This window comes from Equus przewalskii, chromosome 29 (assembly GCF_037783145.1).
Source record: "Equus przewalskii isolate Varuska chromosome 29, EquPr2, whole genome shotgun sequence".
Taxonomy (NCBI): Eukaryota; Metazoa; Chordata; class Mammalia; order Perissodactyla; family Equidae; genus Equus; species Equus przewalskii.
Window position 1 is genome coordinate 1,705,835 of NC_091859.1, and position 18,668 is coordinate 1,724,502.

At 37.1% G+C, this 18,668-nt stretch overlaps 1 protein-coding gene across 4 annotated transcripts in view; it reads left to right on the forward strand.

Moving 5' to 3' along the window:
* Window positions 1-18,668, forward strand: part of TRHDE (thyrotropin releasing hormone degrading enzyme) — a 361,666-nt gene that overhangs the window by 254,392 nt on the left and 88,606 nt on the right. For 3 of the 4 annotated variants that reach the window (XM_070600300.1, XM_070600299.1, XM_070600296.1), the window contains one exon: window positions 3,415-3,480. The exons of the other annotated variant lie outside the window; for it this stretch is intronic. In XM_070600300.1, coding sequence (XP_070456401.1) covers window positions 3,415-3,480 — 66 coding nt within the window. The remainder of the gene's footprint in view (window positions 1-3,414; window positions 3,481-18,668) is intronic. 4 annotated transcript variants of the gene reach the window in all.

The following is an 18,668-nucleotide window of genomic DNA, read 5'->3' on the forward strand; positions in this document are numbered from 1 at the left end:
CAATCTTCTCTAACAATGGCCTCAATCTCATATTCCATGGACTCTTCTATCACCTGGTTATATGCTGTCGTCCTTCAGTATCACCTTCCCCACCTGTACTCTTCACTCTCACTCCTGCATGACCATGAGCATCCCTGCCATACCATGCACATGCTCTCTGCTTATTGTGGCTCATGGAAGTTCATCCATCCTGCAAGTTCCACCACATGTGCCCCTTTATCCTTTGTCTCTCCAAGCATAATAACCTCTCTCTCTTCTGAAACACAGTAGAATGTTTTATTTCTTTTGTCATTCATCTTATACTACATTGTATCTTCTCATCTCACTTAGGAGGGTTTGAGGTCTTTGAGAGTAGAGACTTGCAGCATTCCTGTTTATATTCTACAGGATACTGAGCACAGCACCTTACTCAATAAGCATATGTTAAAAGGATAAATTAGTTGAGAACATCTCTCTCTCTCTTCAAAAGTGGTTATTTACCACAAAAGTACACCAATAAAGTAATAAACTATATCCAGGCTGAGTAGTCTTCAAGAATACAAAGTAATTGCTATGCATGCAACTAATTTCTCTTTCTCTGTCATCCAGTTATCACATTAAAGGAGAACCTCCTCTGAGCCAGGCACAGGGAACAGGGTACCAAGTCATGGGACATAGTCATTTCTCTAGAGATGTTTACAGTCTTTGAAACTGACATGCATGCAAATGATTACAACGTAGAGTAAAGGAGCTTTACCTGGGAACTTAGATGAAAAAGATACTCCAAATAGAAAAATTACTAAATGAGGAATGAATTTAAAAGCATGCTTTTGTGAAATATTCTTTATGAAACTTTAAAAAAAATCAGTTAGCATTTTCCATCCTCATATCCCTGAACCTTACTATAGCAAATATAGTGATGGGTTTTCTTGAACAAGTCTCAAAACGACAAAAATCTTGCAGAAATAGTGTATTTATTTTCCATAAAGCTACTTAGGCTGCCTGACATCCAGTTTGCTTGAATGGGGCTGGAATTTTGAATCACAGGTGAGTATAAGTTACAGTATTGTAAACAATATTTGCTTGGTGGAAAAAAAAATGTTTTAAAGACATGATGAAAGGGGATTCAGTGTTTTCTTTTCATAAAAAGGTTTCTATTGAGTTATGTCTGCGTCAGGGAGTGTGGCCTCTGTTGTAACCCATACACAGTAGGTGCTTAGTGTACACCGGCTGAATGATGACAGTTGGAAGGCCCATCTGTCCAGGAAGTTCTGTGAAATGGGGATTTTTCCCATTTAGCTTTGGAAAGAAAAGGCTAGTTAAATGCAGAAGTGCACATACTACTCCGGAGAATTTAAAATGTTCAAGTGGGCAACACAGACATATGTTCTAAAGGTTAATTAAATCACACAATATAGTAATTCAGTGATGTTATATAACTTTTAAATATTGGTTATATTTCTAGGTTTTATTTCCTCTTAGCACTTTGCTCCAACTCAACTCAGGCAAGAGAATGAGTACATTCTTTATGATTAGAAGGGACTTTTTGCCATTAGACCATTCTAAATTGATAGTTTTTATAGCCCGACAAGAGACCAAGTCATCATTACCTGGAGGGAACCACTTAAATCATCTGAAGATGGCTATTCTGTTCTGACGGAAAGTTTGAGTTGACAGCTTGAGATACTAAGTCTCAGTCCCCGGGTGGCAAGGGTCAGTTTTGCTGTGGAACTGACAGTTTCCCCCCGTGGGGCGGGTGGACTAGATTGGGAAATGTACAGGAGGAGAGCCTGTCAAGGAAATTCAAGGAGCAGAGCTGGTAAATTCTAAAGGGAATTCTAACCTGGTCCCCAGATTGAATCATAAATGCTTATATTTTATGGACTGATACAAGTGTGCAGAAGATAAAAAGGAAGAAGCAAAAGAAAGAGCAAAGAGTGGAGGGTGTGGAAGGAAAATATATCAGAAGAGACATAAAACTCTATGGCTTGTCCAGCTCATCATTTGTTGAGATGTGACTAAGATACCAATTTGGGGAGCTATTTTAGTGATGATTGAAATTTTTTGAGACATTTCTTTAATGGTGATTCATGGAAACTGAGTATTATATTGCATTAAAATTTCGCAATTATAGGAAACCATTCTAGTAACAAGCAATGGAAATTCATTCTTCCATCTCTGGACTGGCTGCCCAGTCCAGTCCCAGGCAGGATGAGTCTTATGATTCTCTTATAAAAAAGAGACACCTGGCCAGAAATGCATTATTGGAAGTGTGAATTTGTAATGAGTATGAAATGGGATATGTAGTCATAAAGGGATTTTTTCCCCTACAACCAGGCTGTCTTTTATATTTAAACTTTTGCTGCTTGCAACCCACTACTTTGTAGTTAAAATAATTTGGTGCAGATTGAAATATCTTCTTGAAGGCTTATTTGTATTTAACATACAAATTTGTGATCATCCAGGCTTAACAATCATTACTTGGAGTGTTTCATATTGATTACATGTGTACCTTTTTGCACTGATATTATTCTACAATATTATAATAATTGTTCTAGGTGAGGTAAACTCTTAAATTAGTATTTTCTTCTGTTACTCTAAATATTTGTATCAAACATATATGTTTTACTTGTATATGGATATATGGCTACATCCAGGCTCTAAAATAAATAGACAGGAAATAAAAATAAGTAGCTTGTTGTAATACTGATAGCTCACATTCATATCATGGTTACTATTTTTCACACCTAGTCTGAACTGCCTTGCATATATTAATTTGTTTAAGTTTCAGAACAACCATGTTAAATTGGTACTATTTTTTCCTACACTTTACAAGTAAAAACAGTGAGGAACAGGGAACATTAAGTAATTTTCCTGAGTAAACATGGCGAGTGGCAGAGGCAGGATTTGAATTCCAGCAGGCTGACTGCTCTGTGCTCCCTGCTCCCCACTTCTAGAGCTAACTTGTTCTTAGGTGGAGCCGGGGTAAAAGAAGTAGCTATGTTACTCCAGAGCTATATTTTAATATGATTGTTTGTTTATTAACATGAGTATCCCTTTCTTACTAGACTAGAAGCTTGTAGGTAGAGAAACCATGTTTTATTCACTTTGTCATATACAGTGCTCAATAACATTTTTATTAGCCCTGAATTACAGCTTATTATTGCCCTGAGATAGCCTATCCAGGATACCTCTATTTTGAAGTCATTGGTTTTATATACACAAAAATTTCAGATTCACAAAATGAAGAATGCAATTGTGACCTGTAAGTGAATTATTGTGCTCATGATTCTCTTATTTCTTAACTATTTTTAAGAATAAAATAGCATCAACAAAGTAGACTATTTTTGATTTATATAGGATAGCTTTAGAATCATGTTACTTGGTTGAAATTCTTTTCTTTTTTTCTTTTTTTTTAAATGCTCCTCTCTACAGGGTGCTGCTTTGATTAGAATGCTGGCTAATTTTATGGGCCATTCAGTATTTCAGAGGGGTTTGCAAGTAAGTAAAATGCTTTCTATTTTGTCTTACATTTTTCCTTGTCAATATATTTATTTTAAAGATATTTCACAGCTTGGGAAATTGCTAATACAAAATCACTGAATTTGATGGAAAAATTTAAGATGGATGAGTAAGGTCAGCAATGTCCTTCCATCTGACAAATGAAAGTGGTAGAGAGGACACTTGCTGTATCTACCAATACGGCTCAAACTATTACACAATTTAGAATCAGTTGTTTAATATGCATTTTTAAATTGAAGAAATTTTCAAATATGTAAGATTCTAAATAATCTTTTTAAGATTTTCTGAAAGCTTACTTACCTTTTTTCCATTTAAAAGTTTATATAAAGTGAAGACAAATTATGTTAGCCTTACTAAAATTATATCTTTGAGAAAATCTTAATGCTGTTTTTCAGATATGTTTTTATGTTGTTGTTTTATTGTTGGTGTACATAAGTTGTTATTTGTTCCAAATAATATTTATATGTCTTTTTAAATTAGAAAATACAACATTTTAAATAAAAGAAAAAATAAAGTGTTTTATAATATTGCATTTAGAGTATGAAGTATGGAATCTAAGAGTGAATTCTTAGAAAAGAAAGATTCTTTAGCTCTCTAAAGCAAACACAAATATAGAAAAATAGAATTTTTTTTTCATTGAATCTGTTGGAGTAAATCATGTTACTAGCGGCTGTGATTGATGAATTATTTATGCTGCATTCTGCTACTTAGAAGTGTCCTTTAAAGTAAATTGATGTTCACCTGAAATACAATTATGCTAAGACAGAGAGAGCAATCAATCTTATCTGTTCTTAGTAAGCTTTTCATCTTGAAATTTAAATGAACTACATATGGGATCAGGTCATATTTTAGTAGTATAAGTCTATTTTTATACAAAATAAACTAAAAGATAAAATACAAAGCAAGAGTTAAACATATGACAAAGCTATATATACTTAACACAACAAAGAAAAAAATAGCAATTTCTTGAAGAACACTTTCCCTTAGAAAATATTTTTACAGATTTGTTCCAGCAGGTGTTGAAATTTACTTTAATCAGCTCTTTCCATTAGGGACATCTTCAGAATAGCTGAATTCCATTGAACCTATTTGCTGAGTGCTAAAGTCTCTATTCTGATCACACAGTTGGGAAAATCTTTTTTCTTAAGGAGTGCCCTCCATGAATATCAACTGTCTAGAGGAATGTCCTTTCTTATCCCCTCTCCTTTGTTTTTCCTCATTGAAGTTGTAGCATGACAGTTCCAGAAAATATCTAAGCTTTCAAAGGGCAACACAAATTGAATTTGATTACCTGGTGGCAAGTTGATATGAAATCATTTTCTGTATACAATTTTTATTGTTTTTCCTCATCTGTGTGTATGGATTTGCTCAGCAGATTGAATAACTATAGTTATATTATTTGGAAAGGATTATTGTTTGGCAACATTTTTCTTTATCTTGTGCTTTCTATAGTATGCAAAATATATCAATTTTTAGTACACCCCTTTCTACTGACTCACTCTGTTCTGTTTTATCTGACCCAGTTAGCATGCACCCTCTGAGTCCCATTATATTAAACTTTCATTGGAAGCTTGTGTTAACGTGTGCCTAGATGCTCTGATACTTGATTTGGTTAATTTTCAACTGAGGGACTCTATGTTTGTCAACGTTGCATTTCATTTGCCTGGTGACATGTCGTTGATCAGATAGATCTGTATCCTTCCGTACTTGGCTTGCAGCGTTATTTAGACTCATCGTTCAAACTGATTTAGTGGATCATCAGCAGTTTGGATTAGTTTACAGTAGATCCCTCCATCTGGGTGATAAATTATCATTTCTTGTGCTTGAAGATGTATGGGATACATTTTGGAAATGACCTCCCGAACAGACACTTCATGTCATGGTGCTGAGTGGTCACAGAGTTGATATTAATATATTTCCCTTCCACAAGGCTCTGGGGAGTCTTGCTTTACATGTTGTTGGAAGAGCTAATCTGCAGTGGCAGTGCTTACCTCTGCTGGAAGTCGATTAACTGTTTTTGCATCGCCATGGCTGTTTCTATGCTACCAATGGAAGTTTACATTTGCAGACAGACCCAGGGTCAGATTTACGGGTGTAGGCAATCCCAAATTGCATATAGTATGTTTTTCATATATTTTTTTCTCCCTTTCTTCCTCCTCCTTCTCGCCCTCTTTCTTTTCTTCCTTTTTGTTCTTTTCCTGTTTTCCCTAAGGATTGGCACCTGAGCTAACAACTCTTGCCAATGTGCTTTCCTTTTCTTTTTTTCTTTCTGCTTTTTCTCCCCAAAGTGCCCCGGTACATAATTGTATATTTTAGTTGTGGGTCCTTCTAGTTGTGGCATGTGGGACGGCGCCTCAGGGTCGCGTGGTGAGCGGTGCCATGTCACCGCCCAGGATCCAAACAGGGGAAACTCCGGGCAGGCCGGCAAAGCAGACTGCGCTAACTTAACCACTCAGCCACGGGGCCGGCCCCTCTTTTTGTTCTTCTTTATTTTATTACTTGAACTTTAGCCCTCCTGTTCCACTCAGGAACACTATTATAATGGTGTTTTTTCTAAAATTTGTGTTCTTTTACAATTTTTATATCTTAAGCTCTTTTGAGAACAAGGCGAACATTCTTTACAAATACAATCATAAATATATAAAACACAAAATATACTATATAATATGAATAAATATAAAAGAATAAAAATATAAATAGCTATAAAATAAATGATAAATATAATATTTTACATATTAAATATAATAGAAATAATGTAGAAAGTTAGTAGGTTAATGGGAAGTTTCTGGATCAGTTCAGATGTTCATATTTAGCTTACAAAGTATCTGAGTATCGATTCAATTGCATTTTTCTACTTTTTGCAATATTTTGTATTTGGAAAATGTATTTTGTTACAACTCACACATATATTCCTCAGTAGGAAGGCACTGTAGAGACTTTTTGAGAAAACTTTTGTTCCTAATAGCATCGAATCCATGTGCCCTGCTATTGGAAAATCTTGTAAACAGTTTCATACCGAATAATGACAACTTTCCTTGACCCAGTCTTCTTGAGTTTTTTGGTCTAATTCCCTCATTTCTTGAATTTTGTCTGATGCTTAAATGGTTCAATCTTGCATCATTTTTAAGTAAATTGCCTCAGAACTTCTTTTTGTAAGTATTATATATGTTCATGAAAACTAAATCCTGGCTACCATTAATAAGTCAGCTTCCTTTTCGACGTTAAGCAGAAAGTGAAAGTGAAAGCAAAGCCAGCTTGTCCCTTGTTGGATTATGTATGCCACTTGTAAATACTATATTTTTAAAACATAGAAATGTTTACATTTTGGCAAACTCTTCATATCTACTGTTTTACATAATCCATTTCTCAATAATTGGCATGTTTGGGGAAGCGTGAGGAAATGCAATGAGTAGGGAGAAATGAGTCTCATTTCTGTTTCTAATTAATGGTGGGCTTTCTAGGAGTCACCAAACCTTTTTGGCCTCTGACTTTATAGTTATAAGGTGCAGGAGTTGGACTAAATACTCTCCAAGATTTTTTTCATCTCTCCGATTATCTGAATCTGATTTATTTAATGCATTTTACTAGTTAGACAATTTGGGTTTGATACTTTAATTTGGGACAGCTGTTTTAATTTGATGGGAAAATTTGTAAACTAAATGTGCAAAAGTGAGTGACTCCCTGGGCCTGAATCTTCACTTAATCATCTGAGTATAAGACTATATACCACTTTCCGTAACTGTAGTCAGACCAACCAGCATTTGTTGTCACATAGATTTTTTGCTGGTACTGTGTTTCTCTTTGCCAGTATTAAAAAACAACTAGCATTTTTTTTCTCTTGGTTGCCTTTCACGTTTTGTTACACTTTCACATTTTGCTCTGGGTACTGTATGTGTCTGTGGTTAAGCTGCAGTCATCTTAGATGTCGTTTTCTGAGGACTTAAGTTTTTGAAATTGCTTGGTTGGTTTCATTGTATGCGCTGTCTTTTCTAAGGTCAGGATTCCCACCTGTGTTCTTGGAATCAGCTGGAGTGACTCTGCTTGTGGGTCTGATGCTCTGAAGCGCATTGGATGTTGGTCTTGAGGAGAGTCAGCATCTCCCTTGATAAGCCTCATTAATGGGGATTCGCACAAGGGATAACTAACTTTTTCAGAGACAAAGAAGAAGAGCTTCTTTTGATCCCAAAGGAGGCTCAGCGGAACTGAGGCTTCAAGGTCCCCATTCCAATTCTCAGTGTCCCACGCTTGCTCCGTCAAGACCTAATTTTCACATGAGAGACCTAATAACCCCATGAAATGTACCTGAGTTTTAATTTGACCACACGGAACTTCAAGCCACAGTCTGCTCTTCAGTCGTAGTGGTTCTAAGGCTACAAGAGCCACAAGACTCCTCCAGCACAGTCGTGGAAGAGCTCTGACTCCGGGCTATAGCTGCTGCTGAGAATTTAAAACACTGAGCTTATACCCTTCTTGTCATCTCTCCAGTCTAGTCAGAAATAGCCATTATCCTCAGACTTTGTAATTCTCCATTCTACCATAACGTTCTGTTGAAATAATTATTTGTTTCCCATGGCCTATTCCTCAACTTAGACAACTGTGGGAGATAATTTAAGAAACTCTTTTGACCCTAAAACCATGGATTACCAGGATCTTATTACCCATGATCAGTAATATTACCTCATTTAAATCTAATAAAGACAGGCAAACAATTGTAGATTCTCATCTTTGCGGGTCTATTTCCTGGAACGTGCTGCTCCTGGTATGTAATACAGTAGCAAAACCAAAACTGTTCTAGGTATTCAAACAGAACGGGATTTAGCACAGAGTATATGAATTTTCTAAAACTGTTGGGAGGGTTAGAGGAGTAAAGGTCAGGAAAGCCACTGCTAGACTTTAGGAAATCAAGACACTTAGTATCTCAAAGAACTGATACCACATTCTCAGCTGCCCACAATACACCCGGAGGCCACTGGTAGTACCCTCCCTCTCCCTGCGCCAAAGCACACGTGTGTGCTCACTGCTGCTTGAGCAGTGATAACCCTCCCTGTCTCGTGCCTTCCATAGCTCTTATGTGTGCCTTTCAGGCAGAGCTTAAACTTGGACCTAACCAGCAAAAGATTCCAGGAAATGTAGCTTCCAGGCTTCCAGCCCATGCAATGCACAAGTGTGTACCACATAGCGGGAGTGGCGATGAATTGCTAATAGATAGTCTGACACACTTAATCTATAAATTTCCTCTTTCTATTGATTAAATATTATTTGTATTATTTTCGTAGGTAGTCTTGTTAACATATGGAGATTTAAAAAATATTAACTCTTTTATTTGTCTCTTCTTTGATATTTGTATTAAGACCTTATGGGGCCAGCCTGGTGGCGCAGTGGTTAAGTTCGCACATTCCCCTTCTGGGCAACCCGGGGTTCACGGGTTCAGATGCCTGGTGTGGACATGGCGCTGCTTGCCAAAAGCCATGCTGTGGTAGGCGTCCCACGTATAAAATAGAGGAAGTTGGGCATGGATGTTAGCTCAGGGCCAGTCTTCCTCAGCAAAAAGAGGAAGATTGGCAGTAGTTAGCTCAGGGCTAATCGTCCTCAAAAAAAACCACCTTGTGATACTTCCGTAGCTCCAGCAGTGTTTTAAACTGATTTCAGTAATTTTGTGAGGATATGTGATGGGAGGAATTAGGACGGTCGATGGCCGTCATCCCCTTCCTTCATGGCTATAGTGCGGTTGCCTGTGTTCTGTAATCCTCAGGTTCCTCTTGGAATGGTTGACTTAGTTATGTCAGGGTGAATCAGTACCAGTAAAACTTCATTTTTGTCTAAGTTTTTTTAATTTCTAAAGTTATTACTCTTCTAAAATAAGGAACTGGAGAAAAGATGAGAACTTACTAGTGTGAATAATTGTTTTGCTTTTTTATTAACTTGAGAATTTCAAATTTTTGGTTGGTATAATTACAGCCGTTGGCTCCTCATTCTACCTTCCTCACCTCCAGCCGGGCCAGTCATCCTGGGATTTGGTAAATGCGGCACAAAAAATCCAAGGAGCCATTTGCCTGAATTGCATTTAATTTAAGATAAACTATCCATAGGACACCTAGACAGTAAGCTTATGTGTTTCCCCAGCCCAAGATTTTCTCCTAGCAATGATGACTCCGAAAACAGCTGCAGGACACTCTCTATAGGGCCTTAGAGTCAGTGGGAATGCAGTTGGCAGGCCAGCAGGAACCATTAACTCCCCCTTGCATACAGGCTCAAGTGGCACTTTTTATATAGAATGTAAGCCTTACCTTTATCACCTCATCTTTGTCTGTGGCGTAAACAATCTCCACATTCCTTCCCAGGTCATCCTGTAAGAAGAAGCTAGCAAGATCTCTCAGGGGCTCCAGGTCTGTTTAACATTACGCTATTTGAATGCGGTATTCTCGTTATTATGTCACAGCAAAAGCAGAGTCCTTACTGGCAGGACACCAGAGTGGAGTACATGCAGTGTAGCCTTATTTCTATTCTTTCTTCCTCTTGGACAATCTTCAATGCCCCATGTTGTCATTGACTTTCCTTTCCTATGTGGTTCCTGGAATAGAAATATACTGCAATTTTGCCCTCATTTTTTTCTATCTCTAGAAGTTCTTGGTGATTTTACACATCCCTTGAAATCTTCCTTGCCCCTGTGAATAAATGCTTCCTTTGAATTCCACCTTCAATAAAAACTATCCATTCTATAGAATTTTTCAGGGATTCTTACAACTTTCGTTTCCTAGGGTTCTTACTGTTTAAGTGCATATACATTCATTTTTTCCCATATGTAGCAATGCTTATACATAAGAACAATAAATTACGATCTACTTTTTTTTCCTTTTTCAGTAAGGAAGATTAGCCCTGAGCTAACATCTGTGCCAGTCTTCCTCTACTTTGTATGTGGGATGCCTCCACAGTGTGGCTGCTGAGTGGAGCAGGTCCACTCCCACGATCTGAACCAGGGCTGCCCAAGTAGAGCGTGCAGAACTTTAAACATTTGGCCATGGGACTGGCCCCAGGGTCTACTTCTTTTACATTGCTTTTATAATTTACTTTGTTTCTATAGTTCAAGTCCTGATTCTGCATAAGTATTGTAGACTTATTTTTAAAGTAAGTAGTTCAGGTAGTGATTCTTTTAGATAGAACTTTTTTTACATGACTTTGACCTTTCTTATTTCATTTTTACTTGTTTTAATCTCCCTAGTTACATTTGTTTCCTGATTTTTTCTGGAAATAAAAGAATAAAGCTATAATTATGAAATCTTCAGATAACATTGACTGGCTCAGTAGCTATTAAAAAATAATTAGTACATAGTACTATTGCTTTTTCTTTTCAAACAAAACAATATTGTTTTAATGATTTCAGCCTAACGGTACCATTCTTCATGTTGTTATGAGCCAATACCAGGGAATTGAAATTATGAAGAAAGATCATTGTTAAGCTTGATATAAAGTCAAACCCTGAAATCCTTGTTAGAAAGTGTCACCTGCTTTCTTGACCAGTGAGGGTAATTCAATAGCATCTAGAATATGGTTGAATAAAGAAAGATTTCTCTTGATTAGTATTTAACTGCTCTTTTCCATAAGGTAAGCTATAACAAGATGTTTGGCTCCAATTATCAGGGTGGAAATTGCTTATGCAAATCAATGTAAGGCAATGAGGTGTGGATAAAAAGCAAAAGGGAAATATCATTATTATTGGTTTGTGCTCATAAAACTCTGATAGCCTGAAGGTAATGACAGGCAGAAAGCCGTAGGGGTTATTAGTAGCAACAACATACTCAATAGCTTGTGTTCCAATGAGAGGTTATATGTTAACATGTGTACACGGAATTTTTATTTGATAATTGCAGGCTCATATTTGTGAGAGAATGCATGCTTCCTTGCATATAGGTTTTTAGATAAATGAAAAGTCAGAAAATAATAAAGGAACAGAGACAATATGTCAAAGTTAATTTCCTTTCTGAAGAGGTAGTATTGTGTTTTCATCCAGATGGTAGCTGAATCATGCTTAATCTAAAATGAATGACCATAGACAGTTTTTGCTCAAATTTCTCCATGTTTCATTTAAATCACTATGCAGTTTTAGATATGTTAAAGATAAAAAGGTTAACATTTCATAATAATTTGTTATGATCACTCAATATCATAGGACAATAATGTTATCATTGCTAGTGTTTAGTCATTGTCTTTGACCTAATTAGCATTTAATATATTAAGGACTTAATTACATGGCTAAAATTAATGAGCATTTTATAGAGAAAAAACCATCCATTTTAAGGAAACATTCCATGGATTTGTGAATCAAGAATATTATCTCTAATAAAAAAACTGCTTTTAAAAATTAACACTGGCTATTCATATTTCTTGTGAATATGACTTCTATTTATTAGTTTCAATTAATTTTTTCTATACAGCTACTGATTGAATTCTTGCCGTTTTGCTTCTGAATTAAATGTTGTTAACTGATGACTGTGACTATATAGCATTAACTAAAAACCTTTATTATTAAAGACATACATCTCTAGTTAGTCATCCTGCAGGCATTCACCCAGCTCAACGGAGGCCTTATAAATTTATTTTTATTGGTTTTCTTTACCTGTTAAGGGCTCAAGATTTATTATACATTTTAGCTACTAGAGTTTGTGCTATAAGATAATGTTTTTGAAAACTTTATTTAAAATGTATCTGTGAAACTATTAGACCCATTTGGTTGATGGGTGAATATATTGTATGTTGGTGTGTGTGCTGTGTCCCGATCTGTAGACACGCCCTCTCTTGGGTGCACCTATCTGTAAACAGTCTCTCACTGGTTGTGTGGATACTGCCATTCGGTTAGATTGCTAGTTTAGAAATACGATAAATTTGCCTTAGAGGTGTTTTTCTCTAACGTATTTGGCTCTTGCATCAGCAGTTTTCTTTCTTTTTCTTTTTAAATTTATTTTTCCTCTTATTTTATGTTCTCCTTTCAGAACATTCATGCAATAGCCTAGAACTGCATATTTGGCAATGTTGCAAGTTTTGATGCTAAAAAAGCCATCCTAGGTTGGGAGGATTTTTTTCCTTGTTAGTCATATTTTCATAGTTGCCTGATGATTGTATGATGTAGTTTAATAGTAGTAATATGGCATAGTTGTACCATAATATATTTAGTTTTTTCCTTGTTTGTAAATACCTAGATTGCTTTCCAATTTTCGTTAAACAACACTATAATGATCTTTAAATTATCGATTTTCCCTTTATATTTTGATTGTCTCTTCATATACATTTCTGAAAGCATATTATCAGTTTTTGTTTCAAAATTTCAAGCCAATATATAATTGTAGAAATAAAATTTGAAAGTTCTTTTTTTGTAACACAATAAGCAAATAGCATTGGGTTTTATAAATTTCTTACCAATTTAGTAAGTAAAAAGTTACCCAATTTCTATTCCAGTATATATATTTTAATTGCAAATGAGGTTGAAAAATTTTTATATATTCTCTTACATTTCACTCTTTTCACTTATTCTTTTATGACATATTTATCCATGTGTTTTACCCATTTAAAAATTGAAGTTTTACTCTCTTTTTCATGACTTGGTATAAATGGTTGTAAAATAAAAATAATAAACCCTAATGTATTTATTATTAATTCTTTTTTTCCTTGTGATAGCTAAATGTCGAAATTATTGTTATAAAGAGCCATGTTATACATTAGTGGCTTAAGAGGACTGCTGTAAAGATCTATCCTAAGTGATATATTTGGAACCTGTTTTCCTGAAGTTTCAAACGTTTTCAGAACTGTGTTTTGACCCGGCTGTGTCTCTGTCTATGGCAGAGAGGGCTCCACATGAATCTGACACATGAAAAGATGGTCATGTCCATTTGTCATGCTGCATCTTATTTCCTTTCGCAATCAGTCTCTTATATTCATCTTTTCTCTTCTGCTCAAGAGCTCTCTCTGTGGTTATTTTGCAGATCATTTTTTCCCCTTAAGAGCAATAACTGACTTTAGTATTAAAATCTTTTTTTAATGCTTTGTGTTAGTAAAACCAAAATTGTGATTTCTATTCCTGCACCAGCTCTACTTAGTTTTGTGTCTGCAGTCCATGTTTATCACCCATCATCAGACATGTTCAGTTATTCATTTATTCCACAGATACTTATTACAGACCTACTGTATGTCAGACACCATGATAAGTACCACGTTTCAGGGCATGCTGCCTGTAGCAGATAGGGCCCTGGATCTCTTGAATCATAATAGGCTAAGACTGACACTAAATAGGAAAAAAGCGAATACATATATATTTACTAAATGTGATAAATACTAGGAAGGAAAAAGTAGGATGCTGGGATAAAACATATGGGTGGTTGGGTTGGGCATCTTTAGACTGGATGTTCAGGAAATCCTTCTTGAGAAGAAGACATTTATACAGAGGTCTGAAGGATGAGAAAGGGTTGGTGGAAGGGGGAGATCATTCCAGGAAGAGCAAAGAGCTTATGCAAATGGCTGAGGCAAAGAACTGAGCATGTCCAAGGAAAAGACAGAAACTGGTGTGATGAGCAGAGTTAGGAAGGACAAGAGATGAGATGGGAGAGGAGAGCAGGAGCAACTCATGTAGTGCCCATGCAGACTGTGCTGAGAAGGTTGGATTTTATTCTGAGTGTAGAGGGATGCTAGCAAATGGTTTTAAATTGGGATATGACATGGTTCTGTTTCTATTTAAAAGTTACCTGGCTACTTGTAGTAACACACTGGAAATGGGGCAGTCAGCATACCAAGAGAGGAATCCGGTAATAAAATTAGGAAGATATTTTAATATCTAGGTGAGAGATGATGGAGACTTAAATAGTCAGTAGACATACAGAGACATGGATGGGTTCAAAACGTTTTTTGAAGATAGAATTAAAGGGACCAGGGATAGAGTGGATGAAGAGTTTGGTGCGAGAGGTGGGGAAGAGAAGGTACCTAAGAATGATTCTGAGGTTTCCGGGCTGAAGCCCTGCGCCCAAACCCTGAAGGGCTGTAGCAGTTGGAGGTTGAGGGAAGAGGAGGAGCCAGCAAAAGAGACTGAGATGGAACAGCTGGAGCGGCAGGCAGAATGCCAAGAAAAAAGCTTATTTATAGAATAAGAAAGTGATCAACGAGGTTAAATGCAACTGGGAGGTGGTGTAGGATAAAGACTAATAACTATTCCTTTTGGTTTCTTGCAAATTTATTGGTTTCAGTGGAATAGGTTGAGGAGTGAAGGAGAAATGTCTAAGTGGAGACAGTATATGTAGAATAAAATTTAAAGAAATTTTCCGAGGAGGGAAACAGAAAAACAGGGTAGGTAATTAGAGGGAGACAAGGGCTAAGGAAGGGTTTGGTTTAGTTTTGTTTGTTTTTTAAAGATGGGAGATGGTTGTCTAGTTGTAGGCCAGTAGAGAAGAAGTCAGGAGAGGAAGAGTTTGCTAATGGTAGAGAAGTAAGAAATAACTGGGACACTGGTCCTTGAGAAAGTGAAAGGACTGCTTTTTATAGGTTGTATACTTCTACTAACTTTGGGGATTTGGAAATGGAAAATGAGGGAAATCCTTTCAGATGAATTCTATTTTTTCAGTGTTTTTTGAGGCAAGGTCAGTAGCTGAAAGTGAGGTAATGCTGAGTGGTAGAGAGGTTTGAAGACTGAAGATTGGGAAGAGTAGGAAGGCACAGCTGCCTGGCAGTACCAAGTGCCTATTTGAGTTTGTGGTTATGAATTTATAAGAAAACTAAACTGCTCAGTTGCAAGATTTTCTCCTGTGACACTCAGCTGCATGAGTACGGGTTTTAAGAAGGAAATACTTGGATTCATCCAGGATTAGGGTTTTTGCCAGGTAGTATAACTGAAAGACAGAGCTGCAAAGGAGCTGAGGCTGCTTGCCAGGAATTAAGATGAACTGTGAAATACAAACTGGATAATCAGGGAAACAAAAATAGGAAGGATATGATAGACAAATACCCTCTATAAATAATGATAGCAGTAAACAATATATTAGCAAGTGCAGATGATTTTAACACCGAATAAAAGAAATCCCCCGTGCTTCTGAGCATGTGGGAAATTTAATCTGTCCCATTGAATTCCTTTCATGTCATCTCCTTTAATATGAGAATGTTCCAGGGAGCTTTATCACTCCAGAACAGATGATGAAGAATTCTCTGGTTGCATTCCCACTGATGCGCAGTTGTATTGGTTTCCTGGAGTGGGTTGATGAGTAAACGGAAAGAAGTGAGGGATGTTGCTTGAGCATTTGGTGTATGTCTTGAGCGTTTGGTGTATGTCTTGTCCAAACCTTGCCATTCTAGTCACCTGAACATTAGTGTCTTTGCTGCTGTAGTGCCATCTTAAGTCTGAGCGTCCCTGTTCCATGAGCCACCCATCAGTGGTCTTGTCACCTCATTGGAGCTCTGTGCCCCACAACTTGCAGAAACTTCCAAGTCCCTTTCTTTTTCCAGACTTGGAGAGAAGTTTTCCAAGCCTTCCTCAAGTCTAAAGAAGCTTTGGTTTCAATTTTTTTCTTGTGTTTTTACTTTTAAAGAGCTAAAAAAAAAATTCCCTCCAAATACCTTCCTCCTTCAAGTTAGTCCGTATAATTTCCCATCCTTGGGTCTCTAGAACATTTTGGCTTCTCTTGGAGGTAAAGTTAAAGAAGATGTTTACTCTAGACTTTTTTTCCTTTGAGCTTGCTCTTAAAGTAACTAAAGTTTCTTGGTTCTTTGTGTGGCAGGCATTTTTCTAAGTGTTTTACTTGTTTTATTCATTTTCTGGGCACACTCTTCTTGGGTAAGGACTGTATTATCTCCTTTTTTCAGGTGAAGAAATTAAAGTTTAGAGAAAATAGATACCTTGCCCAAGATCACATGGCTGGTAAAGTTTGGCTGGAATTCTTATTTAGTTTTCCTGAATGTGCACACCACTTCTTTCTCAACTGAGTTACATTTTCTTCTCAACTTGTCCCCAGCCCCAGGGGCTGAGCAAGAAAAGGAGTGGAAGTCAGGAACTCCATGCATGTGGCCCGCACTCAGGAGGCATCTTGATTTACAAAGGCAGTGTATTTTTACCAGCCAGGATATATTATCTATTTTGTGAACTTGTAGTGGTTAAATCCCTTTACCAGGGCATTCGGAAAAAGCAGTTCACAAACTTCAGGTTGACCAGTAGGTTCATTTTATGTCTCAGTAATATAGCAGGCAGCAGCAGAAGTGAGGGCGGGGCTCTCTGGGCCCCAGGCCCCCAGTAGACTTCCATCACTCTATTTCACTGACAGGTGCCAGACCATGTCAGGTTGTTCTGGGATGGAGCACAAATTCAACAGTGGCAATATTGCAACTCTGGGGATACGCCTGCATGGTGAGGCATTGACAGCGTGATCTGTAATTACTAAATAAGAGAAATTTGAAAGCAGAACTGATGTGGGAATATGCTATTGTCTATAATTTAAAACAAACAAACAAAAACCTTTCATGTGCTAGCAGGTTGTTTTGATTTAAAATTTTCTGATTTTCTGCTATATTTAGCAAGCTCTCAAAAAAGTACACTGATTTTACAAAATTTACACTCATTAGGTAGAGTAATGGATTTTTTAAATATGTAGAATGCCTTTTCGTTCCTCGAGAAATATCTGAATATTCCTATGTCTAAGTAAGCAACTTCTAAACTTCTAAAGGTAAATTTAGCATAAACATCCATTTAGAAAATCAAAATCAAAATGGCATGCAAACCACATTGTAACCGACTTTTCAACTAGTGTTCTATCTATTCAAATAACTTTCTTTTTTTGAATTTCACCTCCTTTTTTACTGTGTCTGGTGGCCAGAAACTGCTGAACCTCGAAAAGTTGGTAATGGTTCCTATTTTACTGGAAACGTTATAATTTAATAACAAAGTTTTAATAATTTTTTATACCTTTTCATCCTTCGTTCCTATCTAATAGAATTAAAATGTAAACATTCTTTTGTTTTGATAATGCTTTGCTACTCACCTTTACTCAATCTCATAATGTCCAATCAGGCTCCAATATTAACCAAATAATATCTTGATCTGTAGTCTAGTCTTCTTGTGTTTCAGTTGGTCATCTATCACTGTTTTTGTCTCCTTGCCTCTGTTCTCAAGGTCAGGGAGTGTGGAAACGTCCTCTGAAGTGTGTGGGCCAGGCTTCTCCGGGGTTTTATCCCACCCTGTGTGACCCTGCTGTGAGCTGGCAGCTTTTCCTCTGCTTTGCTGCTGTCGTGGATCCCTTTCAGATCACCTTGCTCTAGTGATGCCCACACATACCAACAGGGATGTGCAGAGCGTGTGGTTCCCACTTTAAAGCCCCTGCTCTACAGCCTTGTTCACAACACGTTTTGCATAGTCTCTTTTGTTGTTGTTCTCAGTCTGTGTGCACTCCTGTCTGTGGAACTCTCATGCCTTTTCCTCCAACTTCTTGTCTGCCTCTTTTCTTTGAGTGATCATCAGTTCTCTCTCCCTACACCTCCTATTCATAGCACAATGCAAGCCTAGTAGACTTACTAAGTGGAACTGGGGGTCCTTTGTATTTCATTCTGTGTAAGTTGTAAGAGAGAGAGTTTCTACTTTTTTCCTGAGGTTACCAAGAAAATTTAAGATGTCCTTCTTTGTTTTGTTTATATGACCCATTCGTGTTGTATCAGTCAGAGTTTTGGGTTAAAAGAAACAGAAACTGACTGGCTAAATTAAGCAGAAAGGAATTTATTGCAAGGATGTGGGGATAGCCCTTGGAATCATTGGGAAGGCTGGACAATCAGACTAACAAAACAGATAATAGAAATTAAGGGAGACTCAGAAATTAAGAAACCTGGCCACGGTCATGCTACGGGAGCTGCTGGTCTCAGTTGCTGTCTTTAGTGTGGTTCTCACCGCACTCTCAGTGTCACTGTCACAGGGAATAATCTTTCCACCATTCCTGCCTCTTTGCAGTGATCCTGTAGGATTCAGTCCTGAGGTGAGGTATCCGCTTCTCTGAGGCCAGGGCACAACAGCCTTGCTTTGGCTGCAAAGGGAGAATAGAGGGCGAGTATTTAGCATTTTATCCCTTCCATTTCAAGCGGGAGGCAGAGCCCTCACCTTCCTCCAAGATGACATGATGAGTTACTGCCACCACGTAAAAGTGAGATTTAAATGCTGGCAA